General features: G+C 40.7%; 2 protein-coding genes across 4 annotated transcripts; one reads left to right on the top strand and one right to left on the bottom strand.

The window, feature by feature from the left end:
- The first annotated feature begins 206 nt into the window (after positions 1-206).
- hnrnpa3 (heterogeneous nuclear ribonucleoprotein A3) lies at positions 207-4,713 on the top strand. 3 transcript variants are annotated; one of them, XR_013793253.1, is made up of 12 exons: positions 207-265; positions 690-812; positions 922-1,068; positions 1,142-1,352; positions 1,425-1,514; positions 1,588-1,686; positions 1,899-1,946; positions 2,025-2,147; positions 2,210-2,323; positions 2,412-2,479; positions 3,643-3,701; positions 4,396-4,593. XR_013793253.1 is itself a non-coding variant. In XM_079563578.1 (11 exons), the coding sequence occupies exons 1-10, from the start codon at positions 260-262 to the stop codon at positions 2,462-2,464; spliced, it is 1,014 nt and encodes a 337-aa protein (XP_079419704.1). In that variant the 5' UTR covers positions 207-259; the 3' UTR covers positions 2,465-2,479; positions 3,643-4,713. The 3 variants fall into 3 exon arrangements, 2 of the variants coding, with proteins under 2 accessions (XP_079419704.1, XP_079419703.1); XM_079563578.1 differs by having other exon boundaries at positions 3,643-4,713; XM_079563577.1 differs by lacking the exons at positions 3,643-3,701; positions 4,396-4,593 and adding an exon at positions 2,581-2,610.
- Positions 4,714-5,359: 646 nt separating this feature from the next.
- Positions 5,360-11,011, bottom strand: nfe2l2a (nfe2 like bZIP transcription factor 2a). Its single transcript, XM_079562550.1, has 5 exons — positions 10,722-11,011; positions 8,076-8,342; positions 7,748-7,840; positions 7,503-7,679; positions 5,360-7,047 (listed from the first exon to the last, which is right to left on the bottom strand). The coding sequence occupies exons 1-5, from the start codon at positions 10,758-10,760 to the stop codon at positions 5,833-5,835; spliced, it is 1,791 nt and encodes a 596-aa protein (XP_079418676.1). The 5' UTR covers positions 10,761-11,011; the 3' UTR covers positions 5,360-5,832.
- Between the last annotated feature and the right edge of the window lie 1,660 nt (positions 11,012-12,671).

Raw genomic sequence — 12,671 nt, forward strand, 5'->3', positions numbered from 1 at the left:
AAAAAGAAAAAGAAAGAAAGAAAAGATATGGGCCTGCCCTGCATCACTCTCTTTTAGATACTAAAATAATACAATTATAAAACAACACTTACCCAAGGTGGAATATATATCATTCGTCACTTTGTTTTGCCTTTTTCTCTCACAGTATGTAAAAAAAAAAGATATCTTTCGTGAAAAATCCAATCCACAGGGGGCAGTGTTGTGGCGAATGTTTTGACGCATTGACGCCCCTGAAGAAGACGTCCGAATTCGCGTCAAAATGGAGGTGAGATGTTCTTGTATGCAGACTTGCAGAAATTACTAGTAAAATAACTCCTAATTCCACATTACTTTCATTTGTTTAAGCGGTTCAGTGGTTTGCAATTTAATAATGTAGTTCATAAGTAGGTGTTGTGTTAGCGGTGTATTTTAGTTTTTTCTCGGTAGCTTACTCGTGTTAGCGTACAGCGTAGCCTAACAGACCTCATGCACACGACATACACAATGTGTTTGCAATAAAATGTACATTTTTCCAACGTGGCAGTGCCTCATAACACACCCATTAACCATTAGGTCTACTTTGATTTAATTCTGGCAGCACGAGCGCCTGAAGACTGCCTAACACATCAGTGTTCATTTAATGCACGTCTTGAATGCTTAGAGCACTATTATCTAACGACAGATTGACGCCTTTTTTAATTATCTTGCAGAATCCTGAAAGTAGGGAGCCCGAGCAGGTGCGGAAGCTCTTCATTGGTGGATTAAGCTTTGAAACCACAGAGGAGTCTCTACGAGCCCATTTTGAAAAATGGGGGACACTCACAGATTGTGTGGTATGTGTTTTAGTATCCACGCAATGCGTATCGTCGGCTCAATAGGCTTTTTTTTGTTTTTTAAGCAAACTGATGGCTTTTATTTCTCCATATCCGCATCATGTTTTAGGTCATGAGAGACTCAGACAGTCGGCGCTCCCGAGGGTTTGGGTTTGTTACCTACTCTTCTGTAAGTGAAGTTGATGAAGCCATGAGAAACAGACCGCATAAGCTGGATGGCAGAGCTGTTGAATGCAAAAGGGCTGTGCCCAGAGAGGTAGGCAAAAATGCATTTTATTATCATTGATTTTGTTGGCTACAATGGAGTAAACCATTCACTATTTTTGCAGGATTCAAATAAACCTGGTGCACATTTGACAGTGAAGAAAATCTTTGTCGGTGGTATAAAGGAAGATACTGAGGAGCAGCACATTCGGGATTACTTTGAACGCTATGGAAAGATCGAAAGCATTGAAATAATGGAAGAACGCTCCACCGGAAAAAAGAGGGGATTTGGCTTTGTTACTTTTGATGACCATGACACTGTTGACAAAATTGTTGGTATGTATAGACTACTTGGGCAAATACAATACTGCGTTTTGTACTAATTGCTTGATCTCTCTCTTTGTAAAGCTCAGAAATATCATACTATCAACTCCCACAATTGTGAGGTCCGAAAAGCACTCTCCAAGCAGGAAATGAATTCTATGTCAAGTTTCAGAGGTATGAGTTGTGCTTCGATTGTAATCACTGGTTTTCAGCTTTCTTACAGTCACGGTCCAATTTATCTTCTCAGGTAGAAGTGACAGATACGGAGGGAGAGGAGGGAACTATAGTAGTAGTGGTGGTGGTGGAGGTGGAAGTGGAAGTGGAAGTGGGGGCAGCTTTGGCAGGAGTGAGTACTTTTTAAAAATGTATTATTATATTAACATTTTTAAGACATCTACAGATTTAAAAAAAAAAATGCTTTGAGTGTTATTGAAGTCACACAAGAAAATGGTGGCATTATATGACTGTCTTGAATCTGTGTCTTTTGATCATTATAGAATAAGACTCGCTGTTGAAAGTGTGATTAGTGACAGTTGAATTAACGTGTTTGTTTTAAAGGTGGTGGTTATAGTGGTGGACGTGGCGGGTATGATGACTATGACAATGGTAAGCTAGTGTAGATGAATAAGTGAAGTGAAATGACCCTTTATGACGTATTGATGTCTTTAATGTGCATTTTTGTAGGCCCAGGTGGCAATTATGGTGGTGGATTTGGAGGAGGATACGGGGGCAGCATGTCTGGGCCGGGATATGGAAACCAAGGTGGTGGATACGGGGGAGGTGGAAGTGGAGGCTACGGGGATGGGGGTAAGCTTTTAAAACTCAAACATTTTTTTCATAAGGTTGATTTTTAACAATATGGTCCCCAGGATATGGCGGAGGTGGCAATTACAATGACTTTGGGAATTATGGAGGGCAGCAATCCAATTATGGACCCATGAAGGGAAACTATAGTGGGCGCAATTCAGATGCCCCGTATGGGGGTACGTTTCAATATGATATTGCACGTTGTACATCCAACTAAAATGACATGTTCACGCTAATACAGTACCCTTGACTTGTTCACTGCAGGCAGTTATGGCTCTGGCCGCGGTGGGGGCAACTACAACTCACGGCGATATTAATTATGTCATGGTTTGGTAAGTTTTTAACAGTTGCACAACACTTTCGCAGTACAGTACAGCATAAGCGCAAAAGTAAAAAAAATAACAATCTCTTTTATCCTGTATCCATTCAACAGGCTTCAGTTCTTAGCAGGGGAGAGAGAGAGGAAAGCTGCAGGGTACTTTGAGTCATCTGAAAGCATAAGGAGCAGACAGCAGTCAGACATTACTGCAGCTTAAAGACTGTAACCCAAAACATGAGCCTAGATTATCCTCTTCTCTAAATGTGCTAGATGTTTCACTGAACATTTTCCCCCCCTGTGCGTCATAAGTTGTGTGTATTGTGCCTATGGTATTGAATTTTTTTTTTTTTTTTTTGTATTTGAAGCCAGTTCTTACTGTCTTAATGTTTTTATATGGATAGTTCCTACTAGTTACATATTGTCTTGCTGAGCATTTTATCAAGCCTTCAACTCAGCTAGAATTACTCACTTTACCACATTTTGAATTTATTATGATAACTCAATTGCAAGTGTCAAGTGTATATTCATTTTTGTATGTGACAAAGCACAGTGTAAAATCCTTTATAGCGGTTGAAACAACTTAAAGAAGTGTGATGCAGCATTGAGGAACTTTTTTGATACATGTCTTGTTCTGAGCAAAATAATAGAGTGTTTGAGTTATTTGATTAGTATAAACGATTGAATAAAGTTGTGTAGTGAAGTGCAGCAAGGTCCAGTGCTTTATTTAGTAAAACAGTGCTTGTTTCTCATGAAGCATAGCATAGAATTTGGAACACTCATCCTTTCGATCTAGGTACCAGGACATACATATCTGTAGAACAAGGCATCACGAACACATAGACTTAAGCAGCCTGAAGGAGCAGCAGTTGGGCACTCGGCATCGCTAGTGTTGAAGATTGCACATGTCTGTCAGACAGAACATCTCCAGCCCCAACACAGAGGACCAGTCAGCATTTTGAAAGACAGAAAGGACAAAGACAGCAACCAGCACAACGCCAATGGAGAAGGCTTGCAGTTTCTTGCTGGTAGTGAGTGTCTATTCTCACAAGGCAGCTGCTTTTAGCGAAGAAAGACTAGTTCGTGGACACATTGAGATTAGCTTGAGAAGTTGCAAGTACAGTCAATGCTGCTCAGAAGATGGAAAAGGTAAGAATAACCGCTTTGCTTGATTTTCAGATTTGGAAAGAAGAGTTCTTTTTGCTGAAAGAAGTGATAACATGGAAGGTACTGGATGGGTAAGATTTTACAAAATTACAGTACTGGACTGTCTGGTGCTCCAGTATATTTCACTGATGTATTTTACACCCAACATATTCAAAGCAACTTTTCTTATGGGCTTTTTGCCCACATTTAATTTGATTTATGCAAAGATGAACGTCATTCCGTTTTTAGAATTGGTCGATAAACATGATGATGCCTGATTGAAAACGGCCTATAACACTTAATGCTGCATAATATACATCTACTCTGTGGTTTGTCTAAATGACAAAGAATTATATAAAGAAAGCTATGCAGAGGAGTCATGTGGTTTGCTCTGGCAACCCCAGAATGATTCATACAGAATGTTTTTAATCCAGTCATGAATTTAGACTAAATAGAGCCTTAAGAAAAAATACCAAAACGTGAATTCTAAATGATGGATACAAGGACTCAAAAGATTTTGTTGTCAATTTATATGAATCCAAATGTCCGTTAAACTGAAATTAATGGATTAATGCATAATTCGAAGTGAGACTTATGCTGAGGATGAACAGGGGAATGAGGATGTTTAAATTGTTCTGCAGGTGTGGACTTAAAGTCATGACTTGGTGCTCGAGTCAAACTTGTAATTTGATGACTTGAAAAAATATAGCATCACCAAGACCGTAAAGATCTTAAGTAATATTGGGAGAAACATGAAAACAAATCTGATTGAGTTGGCCATTATAGGCTTGAAAAGATTTGAACTTCAAAGCATTGGACTTTAACCCAATTTGAACCTTCGAGTCACTGACTTGGACGTGCAAAACAAGGACTTGCTCCCACCTCTGACTGCAAGTTCTTTGAATGTTAAACTGCATATTTTGAGTCTATTTGAATAAAGTTAATTTCTAATTACAGAAACCTAATATTGTCATGTTTTTTAGGGTCAATTGCACACCAGGTATAGAATGTTTCAAAAAATATTGCATGAGATGTAATATTTTCAGATCTGTATCATTTACTCAATTCCTCCCCTTCAACTGTAGGAGCCTGGTCACCTTATATAACCCAACTCCTTATCAGGTTGGCTACATGCCAAAATAGCTGTGAAACCTTTTTACAAGGTAGTGTTGGTAAAGGTTATCAGTATGATTCACATCAAACCCTGTGTAAAAAAAAGTATTTTAAAACTGTAAACTTTCTTCAGTCACTCTAAAAAAAAAAGAACTCTTTGCAACGAGGAAGCAAAGGTGTCAGGTGTTGCAAAAAGCCTGCCCTTGATGTAATTTCATCCCTCATGTATTGCATAATATGCAACCAAGTTTTTGTGTAATTTGTTCTATGTCTTTTCCAATCTAACCTGAGTTGGTATCTGTAAACCTGTTTACTCTGAGGGAGAGAGCATGGCATTGAAAGGGTAGTGTTTGTGTGTGAAAGTGCTTTTACAGCACCATGGTTGCATAAGCCTATTTGCTGCTCACGCACCAGTCACGTTACCATCTACTGTGTGGGAGGACTTTTGTAATGTTGTCATCTAATGGGTGTGGTTTCTTTTGTATGGTAGTTTTTCCATAAACACTGTTGCAGCATTAAAAGATTTGGGTTATTCTGGGGGGGGTGATCGTCCCGGCTTTAATAAGTTTAGAGCAGATTGAAAAATGTGTGACAGCAATGGCACTTTTGTTTCAACACAAATAGCTCTTTATGACTTTCCTTAAACCTCTGGTATGGCACTAAAGTTGAACTGGCTTGAACATATGGACTGTTATATAACCCTTCCCAACGCGTCCACATGGTTTACATTTTACGAAAGCGGCACAAAGCAACATAATGTTCCATTTTATAAAACAAGGCCCACTAGCAGTACAATAGTTTATTGAAAATAAATCAGACTTAAAAAAGGCAAGGAAATTCATGTTAAATCATGAATAAAATGATTGACAGAACACAGAAATATATACAAATAAAAATATTTACAGTACAAACTCAAAATCTGATGCAAAAGAAAGTAATATATTTACATATAAGGTATAAATCATGTAATGTAAAATAAGTATCAAAAATATTAAGAATAAGCAGGAACCACTCGCAAAGCAAGAAATACAGTCGTTTTGCCTAAATACTGTATTTTAAGCTGCACAGCTAAGTAATTGCATAGTGTTAAAATGTCGAAGCAGTACCAAGTTACTTGAGCGATTGTTGGTTGTCTTTGTATTTAAAAGTCTTTTTGATGCGAGGAACAAGAAAGATGCTGCCATCTGTGGACTGCTGCAGTGAGTAGTCGGAGGGGGAGTAGGCATTCCCCTTTTCATCCTTCAGTAAACTGAAGACCTCCAGGTAAAGGCTGTGGAGCTCCTTCTTCATCTCTTTCAGATTTACCAGGTTCTCGCACTTCTCACTGAGCAAGCGCTCCTTCTCTTCCTTGAGAGAATCCAGGTCACTTTCCAGCCCTACTATGCTTTCCATTTTGCGCTTTCGGCAGTTTTGGGCAGCTACCTTGTTCTTTCCTCGGCGGCGGATATCTCGGACCAGAGCCAACTGAGCTTCATTCAGTTGGTGCTTCGACATGAGCTCATTAAAGTCGTCCACAGGTAAATTGATTATCATGTCGACTGTGAAAGGGATTTTGAGGGACTTGGCCCTCTGCTCGTCTCTAGTGAGACGCACATCCGAGCGCTTCTTATGCTTGTCTTTAGTGAAGGGACTTCTGTTGTGGCCATTCTCTTCAGCTGGCTTGGTTTTTAGCTTTTTTGGATTTTTTGCATGCTGATTTGATGATTGATCAGGTGAAACGGAAATTGAACCTGCTGGCAAAACATCTGGTGTGAAATTTAATGAGAACATCTCTGAGTAATCTGAATGTGCACTCCCAGGGTTGTAATCCATCTCTTCCATGTCTGAATCACTGTAGCCATCGCCATAGATGGATTTATCAGGTGAACTTGCATTTGAACTTGTATTTGGACTTGCATGTGATATGCCAGAGTCAGAGTCAGGCATTTCCATCGTAAGGCCAGGTTTGTCTCTGTCAAACGCTTCTCCTGGTGAGAGACTATACAGATCCATTGATGTAAATGGTGGATTGTTTGGGACACAAGACATGTTACTCTCATATTCATCAAGACCACTGCTCTCAGTAACCACATTCTCTGGATAAAACATGCTGCATAAATCTTCAGCTTTAGCTGTATAGTTGGCTGGAGCCTCCACCTGGTTTAGATTGTCTGAAGGAAGGGCACTGGGGGTGACTGCATTAAAAGTGTTCAGATAGCCAACAGGACTAGCATCATCTGCTCCCTCTGACATGGGGTAGTAAGTATAATTTGGACTCTGTACTTCTGAGCTGTTGGGATAGATGGTAGTCTTCAGTGTGTCTTCCATTTGCATGTGCATGCATTCCTGTGTAGAACAGCAAAGTGTTATATTACATAGTCAATTAATCAGTCATGAAGACATGTAGTTCTGTCTTGCAAATACGCATACTCTATGGTTTAGACAAACTCATTAAGAAGTTTGATTGCCAGCAATGTGATGCCTTAGGTCCAAAAGTCACAATAAATTTTACTCACAATGAAGACTTGAGTGACGACAGGTAAATAAGGCAACTTTTACACATTGTTACTCAAATATTTCATATTGTGTCCCCTCTCCATGTTATTACATTTAAACAATTATAAACGTTACAGAATTTACTGCACACACCTGCTTCCACACACACAAGAGCCATATCCCACACTCAAACAAAAAAGCATTTGTCCTGAAAGCTGGGCTCCAGCCGTTCATGCATTCTTTGGGTATTTGTAACGGTGTGCAAACTATGACTCCATTGATGCGGTAGAATCCATGTATTATACCTGCAGCTCAGGCAGAGACAAAAGCTCCATCCACGCCTGTTCCAAATCTGTGGGCATTCTTTGTGGTGGCAGTTGGACTGGGGAAGGTGTGGTGGGCAGCAGAGGCTGCTGCTCAGGAGACTTCATCACACTGCTGTTGGGTGAAATGTCACCAGAGCGCAGGCTCACAGAAGTATTCTGTAAGTAAAACAAGTGAGCATGTTTCCTCTGTTAATCACAAATAGAAAAACTAATGTCATGTTTACCTCCGTTTCCTCTACAGGAAATGTTTCTGCCAGTAGCTGCAAACACTCATCAAACGATATGGTGGCATTGTTCTCTTCAATAAAGGTGAGATTCTGTAATTATGATAGTAAAGTTGTTCAGATTTACATTATTTAAAAAGGAGCACAAACATCTTACACAAGCGTTAGCCTGTCTCCATTATTTACGCTGATGCAAAACTGCAGACCCACCTGTGCCTCTGTAATGGCACGGGATGGGGTGGTTACCTAGCTACAGCAGCCTAAGCCTATCAAGCATAGTGGGAGTGGCCTTGCCTTGACATGAGTAATGATGCTTTTGTGCACGTACCTGTGTAACCTCCAGAGGTGTGTCGACTGATTGCAGCGGGGTGCTGGGTGCTGGGCGGGGTATGTACTCTCCTGTCTCCTCGTCCAGCTGGAGCTGTGCCAGCAGGGCCTTCTCTTGCTCCTGAAGCAGATGGATTCTCTTCTGCTCTTCCAGCTCACGCTGCCTCTGAAGCTCATATTCCTTCTGCCGATGGTTATAGTCAAACACCTCACGTCTTGCACCCAGATCAATGTCCTGCTTCCACAGGATGTCAATCAGGTCCATGTCCTGTGAAAATACAAATGCAGTCAAGTACTAATCCAGCCAAAATGCCGGCCTGTTTAAAGTCTTGGGAGCTACCACTGCCCCATTCTTGCCACAGAATCGGTGCACTGACAAGACCGGCAATAATGTCGAGTGGCAGGAATGGCATGAATAATGGATATACTCTTCTTCTATTTCTTTATACTGCCATGGCCCCGACACCAGACAATCACCTTACCTGCTACTTGTCCACTCTGAGCCAAGTTGCAGTTACCAGCATCTGATAAGGCAAGGTGTAACCCCACCAGTTCCATCCAAAGAAACTGCTCCAGTTAAAAACTGCTGCAGTTCCCTGGAGTATTAAGTCAATCATTCATTCATTTAAAGTAATAATATATAGATTTGTTAAGAGGTTAAGGTTGAGTCTAAAAGCAAGGTTGTCTGCTTGTTGCTAATCCTATATTTGAGCAGACTTCCAGAGGCTGGTTAATTGGTAAGAGCATTTATCCATGATCTCAGCTCTTATCAGTAGTTTGAAAGTATTTTGTGTATTACTGTATAAAACATTCACATTATAGACACAATTTGTAAATGTTATTTTAGGAATCTATTAAACTTTATTATTTATCCACTAACGGAAAAGTCTTGAGCTACATGAGCCTATATTTTTATTTGAAGAAACAACTTTCATAGAGGGTTGAGATGTTGCATAAAGCCAAGATCCTTCCTCAGTGTGTCAGAGCATGTGACTTGTTTGTTCCTCAGATCTGTTATAAACAGAACTAATGGTCTAATACTCATGACACTGCCTGGAGGAAGTGGAGGGGAAATTGCCCACAAAAGGAGAACAATATACAAGAACAAAAAAAAATGTAAACCCACATGAAACCTGCTAAAAGTTGCCTGAGTTACTAGTTTAAATCTAGGCTAATAACGACCTACAAGAACAGTCTGTTGACGCTTACTTCAATTGTAGCCTTTCAGAAATAAAAAGCCACAAATCCGCTGTACCTCAGTGTTGCATCAGAGCTGCGGTTGCTGGAGGATTACGCGTTACTGAGGCTGCCTACTATAAATCATATCACCCATGGAGAGGTGCACACAAGCAAACATTAGGGCTGTAGTGGGAATGAGGAAGTCTCCTTAAAATGCCCGAGCACACTTCTTGAGGTCATCTATTTCCAAACATAAAAAACCCCACACTACTTTGCGTGCTGGTCACACCTCATAAGCCTATCGGACAAGTCATACAGGTCTTTTAGAAAAACAAATGACAGCTGTAATACCCATGAAAGGAGTTGGACCATTGATCTGTCACTTCATTGGAATAATTAATGGTTATATATGGGTCCACCATAACTCATTTACAAATATTAAGGCGTATCCAGTATTGTAGAAAAGGGGTGTGTTATAAAGTTATCAGTAAGCAGGATATACATCTCGCTTTAAAGAAATATGGTGCATAGTGTGCCTGTATGGTAATCTAAGAAAAAGTACAAATAAAATAAGGTTGTTTTGCTGACACAGGATCACAATAGAAAACAATAGTATTCCACCTTGTTCTGTCAAAAGTCTTCTAGCCCTGGTGATTACAGACATTAGGTCAAAGAGTAAGTGTGTGTACTTTTTTGGAGTTGTTCATTTACCACTCTGAAGTTGATCACAAGAGGGCCTCAGACCTGGCTCTCTCATCACAAGCCACTGGTCATCCACCTCTGAACCACGGCTGATGAAACCCAGCGGCAAGTGTTCCAAAACAACGTGATCACTCAGCCGTGGACCACCAGTGACCCCCGCTTATGACAAGTGAAACTAAACAAACTGTAAGCCTGCGTCCACTAGGCCACACGTTCACTTCATGTCTCAACTCTCCTATTATTGTACAGTGTGTCACAGAAAACATGTGTAGAAACTTGATATAAACACCTTTTGAATGAATATGGTTTTGATTTGATGGTGAATCGAACTTTTAAGAAATCATTAATGGTGACAAACCGGTCTGTGGCAGATAAGACGATCACATGCTTTGGGGAATGGGAGGGGTATAACTGAAGGAGTTATGGGAACATGGTAAGCTTTTTCTGCCCACACTGATGAAAATAGTGTAATCTACAGCATGATGCAATGTTATAGATGGGTGAATAACACAGCTTAAAAACTTTAGTGGTTCAAGACATGAGTCGCCGGAGAAGAGCACTTTGCCACCTTTTAAACGCTGCGTTACAGATTGTTACAATGTTGCTACAGTTTAATTCACTGAAGATGTTATGACGCGTTGGATATCGGATAAAAGTAGCGTCTTCCCCCTCGACTCTGAACTTCAAATGCAAGTGTCAACGTCAACGTCAATGTCAGGTGAAGAGTCTGGCTTTCAGTTTTGATCAGACAGAGGCATTTATTTACCTGTTGACTGGGATGCAGCGCCTCCATTTCCATCATCATGGAGCCCGGTCTGTGGCAAAATAAAGTCCTCGGCGTCAATGTGTGTGTAAATCCCCCCCCAAAACGGCAAAAGATCCCACGCAGTTATACAAGTCCTTCTGAGCAGTTGATATTTGCTTCCTCTAATCTGACGATGATCATTACGGAAATGAAAGCTCCGCCCCTAGTGGCGGTGTCAGGAACGCCCCTCTGTACCGACCAATGAGGCAAGGTGGGAATGCGCGTGCGCGACAAGAAATCCTGTTTATGGATGGACTTGAGAGGGATTGGTCCTTTTATAACTTTATATTCAATTAATGAATATAAAGAATATAAACAACATTACTTTGTGGTTTTGTGCAGAATCCCGCCATAGATGAGCACGAGAACGTCCAAGTCACATGGCGTTTGATCATCAGCATGTTTGATTTGGTGTCGAGCGTCCCCTGCTGGGTAATAGGAGTCAGTAGGATGCGAAGTTAAGAAAACCATGAGACCCCAGTGTCCCCTTCATCAATAAATGAATGACAGCATTTCCACCCCAGACTCTAAGAATATAGTCCGACCTACCGCTAGGCCTAACTGCGTGTGTAGTTCCAATGGCTATGAGAAGAATGTGTTCCCTGTTTTCCGATCATGTGTGATAAAAGACCACAGCTTTCAGAAAGTAAATATGGGCTAATATTTCTGTGACTGCTTCAAATATGTAACTGGACAGACTTTGAAGCAAAAGCTGTGTGCGTGGTGTTTGACTGGGGTGTAGGCCTGCTGTCTAGACTTAAATGTAGCATATAAAAATAGCCTACTATATATTCCTCCATTTGAGCAGTAAAACTAACGAAACAAAAAAAAAGTAGATTACAGTCGTGGCGTATCTGAGTAGCAGGAAATGTAGGCTACCAGTAAAATACACTTTGTCCTGGCTTTAACACTCATCTGTAAAGGACTTCACACTTGAGTGTGCAGCCCACTGTGCCACTGCGCGAAATTACACTAAAAACCTCTTTCCCCCCTCAAGCGCGCTCCTGAAACGCGTTCACGTTTGGCAGCTCCACGTCGACATTCTTCCAGCTGCATATAGTGAACTGCACAGGACTGGGGGAAGAAAAGGTAAAAGCGGCCGTAGCCACCTTACGAATGGAGCACTGCATGTCCATGGACTACCGCAGTGAAGCTGACGTTTGCACTGGCTATCGAGTATTTAGCTGGAAATTGCCTTCTGCTTTAAATTATATCTACTCTAGCATATTGCCCCTCGTGTCTAAATGCATCTTGCCCTTGCGCCTGCCTACATTACACCAGGTACAGTATGAAATAACTTTCTCATTTTAATCTTCCAACTTCATCAAGAGTAGCCTATCATTTTTCAACTGTTAAAACTTGTATTGTTTCATGTTTTTAAGTGGCGCCCACTTGCTGTTGTGTAGCAGCTTAGGCTTAATCTCAAAACTGTCAAAACTCTGCAACAAGTATCTTTTGTTGCAATGATTTTGAACATTTTGCTGTACAGAGTATTCTACAGCCTATGCATTGGTGGAAAAAGTTATGAAGATCAACAGATGCTATTCTATATCCTAAAGACAGATCACTCAAATGCAGATAAGGCATATCTGTATGATTTAATATATAGTAGAATAGCATAACAATGCAGCTGGCCCATGATTTGAAAAGTGAATAGATACCCCATGGGCTGCACGCAGGTTTCAAAAGCGCAGGGTCATAATAATACTATGCATTATGATTCGGTGGATAACATGACAATATGTAAGATGACTCCACCTGGCCGACCTTACCTGTGTGACACCAGGGTGGATCCTCCAGCAGCCATTCATTTGTCTGCACTCAACTCTGTTTTTCTGGTTGTGACTGTTATTTAAGTCATTTCCCTCATGGGCAAATTAAGTCAGTTCAAATTTCCACTTTACAGGAGGT

The sequence above is a fragment of the Gobius niger genome, assembly GCF_951799975.1.
Source record: "Gobius niger genome assembly, chromosome: 9".
Lineage (NCBI taxonomy): Eukaryota > Metazoa > Chordata > Actinopteri > Gobiiformes > Gobiidae > Gobius > Gobius niger.

Bases quoted from the DNA above. Each gene is read 5' to 3' on its own strand.
- hnrnpa3 (XM_079563578.1), top strand. The intron at 1,515-1,587 runs GTATGAGTTGTG...TTATCTTCTCAG, and splicing joins TTCTATGTCAAGTTTCAGAG to GTAGAAGTGACAGATACGGA. The intron at 1,687-1,898 runs GTGAGTACTTTT...TTTGTTTTAAAG, and splicing joins TGGGGGCAGCTTTGGCAGGA to GTGGTGGTTATAGTGGTGGA.
- nfe2l2a (XM_079562550.1), bottom strand. From the start codon at position 10,760: ATGATGATGGAAATGGAGGCGCTGCATCCCAGTCAACAG. The intron at 7,841-8,075 runs GTACGTGCACAA...TCATAATTACAG, and splicing joins CACCTCTGGAGGTTACACAG to AATCTCACCTTTATTGAAGA. The intron at 7,048-7,502 runs GTATAATACATG...TGTTCTACACAG, and splicing joins TGTCTCTGCCTGAGCTGCAG to GAATGCATGCACATGCAAAT.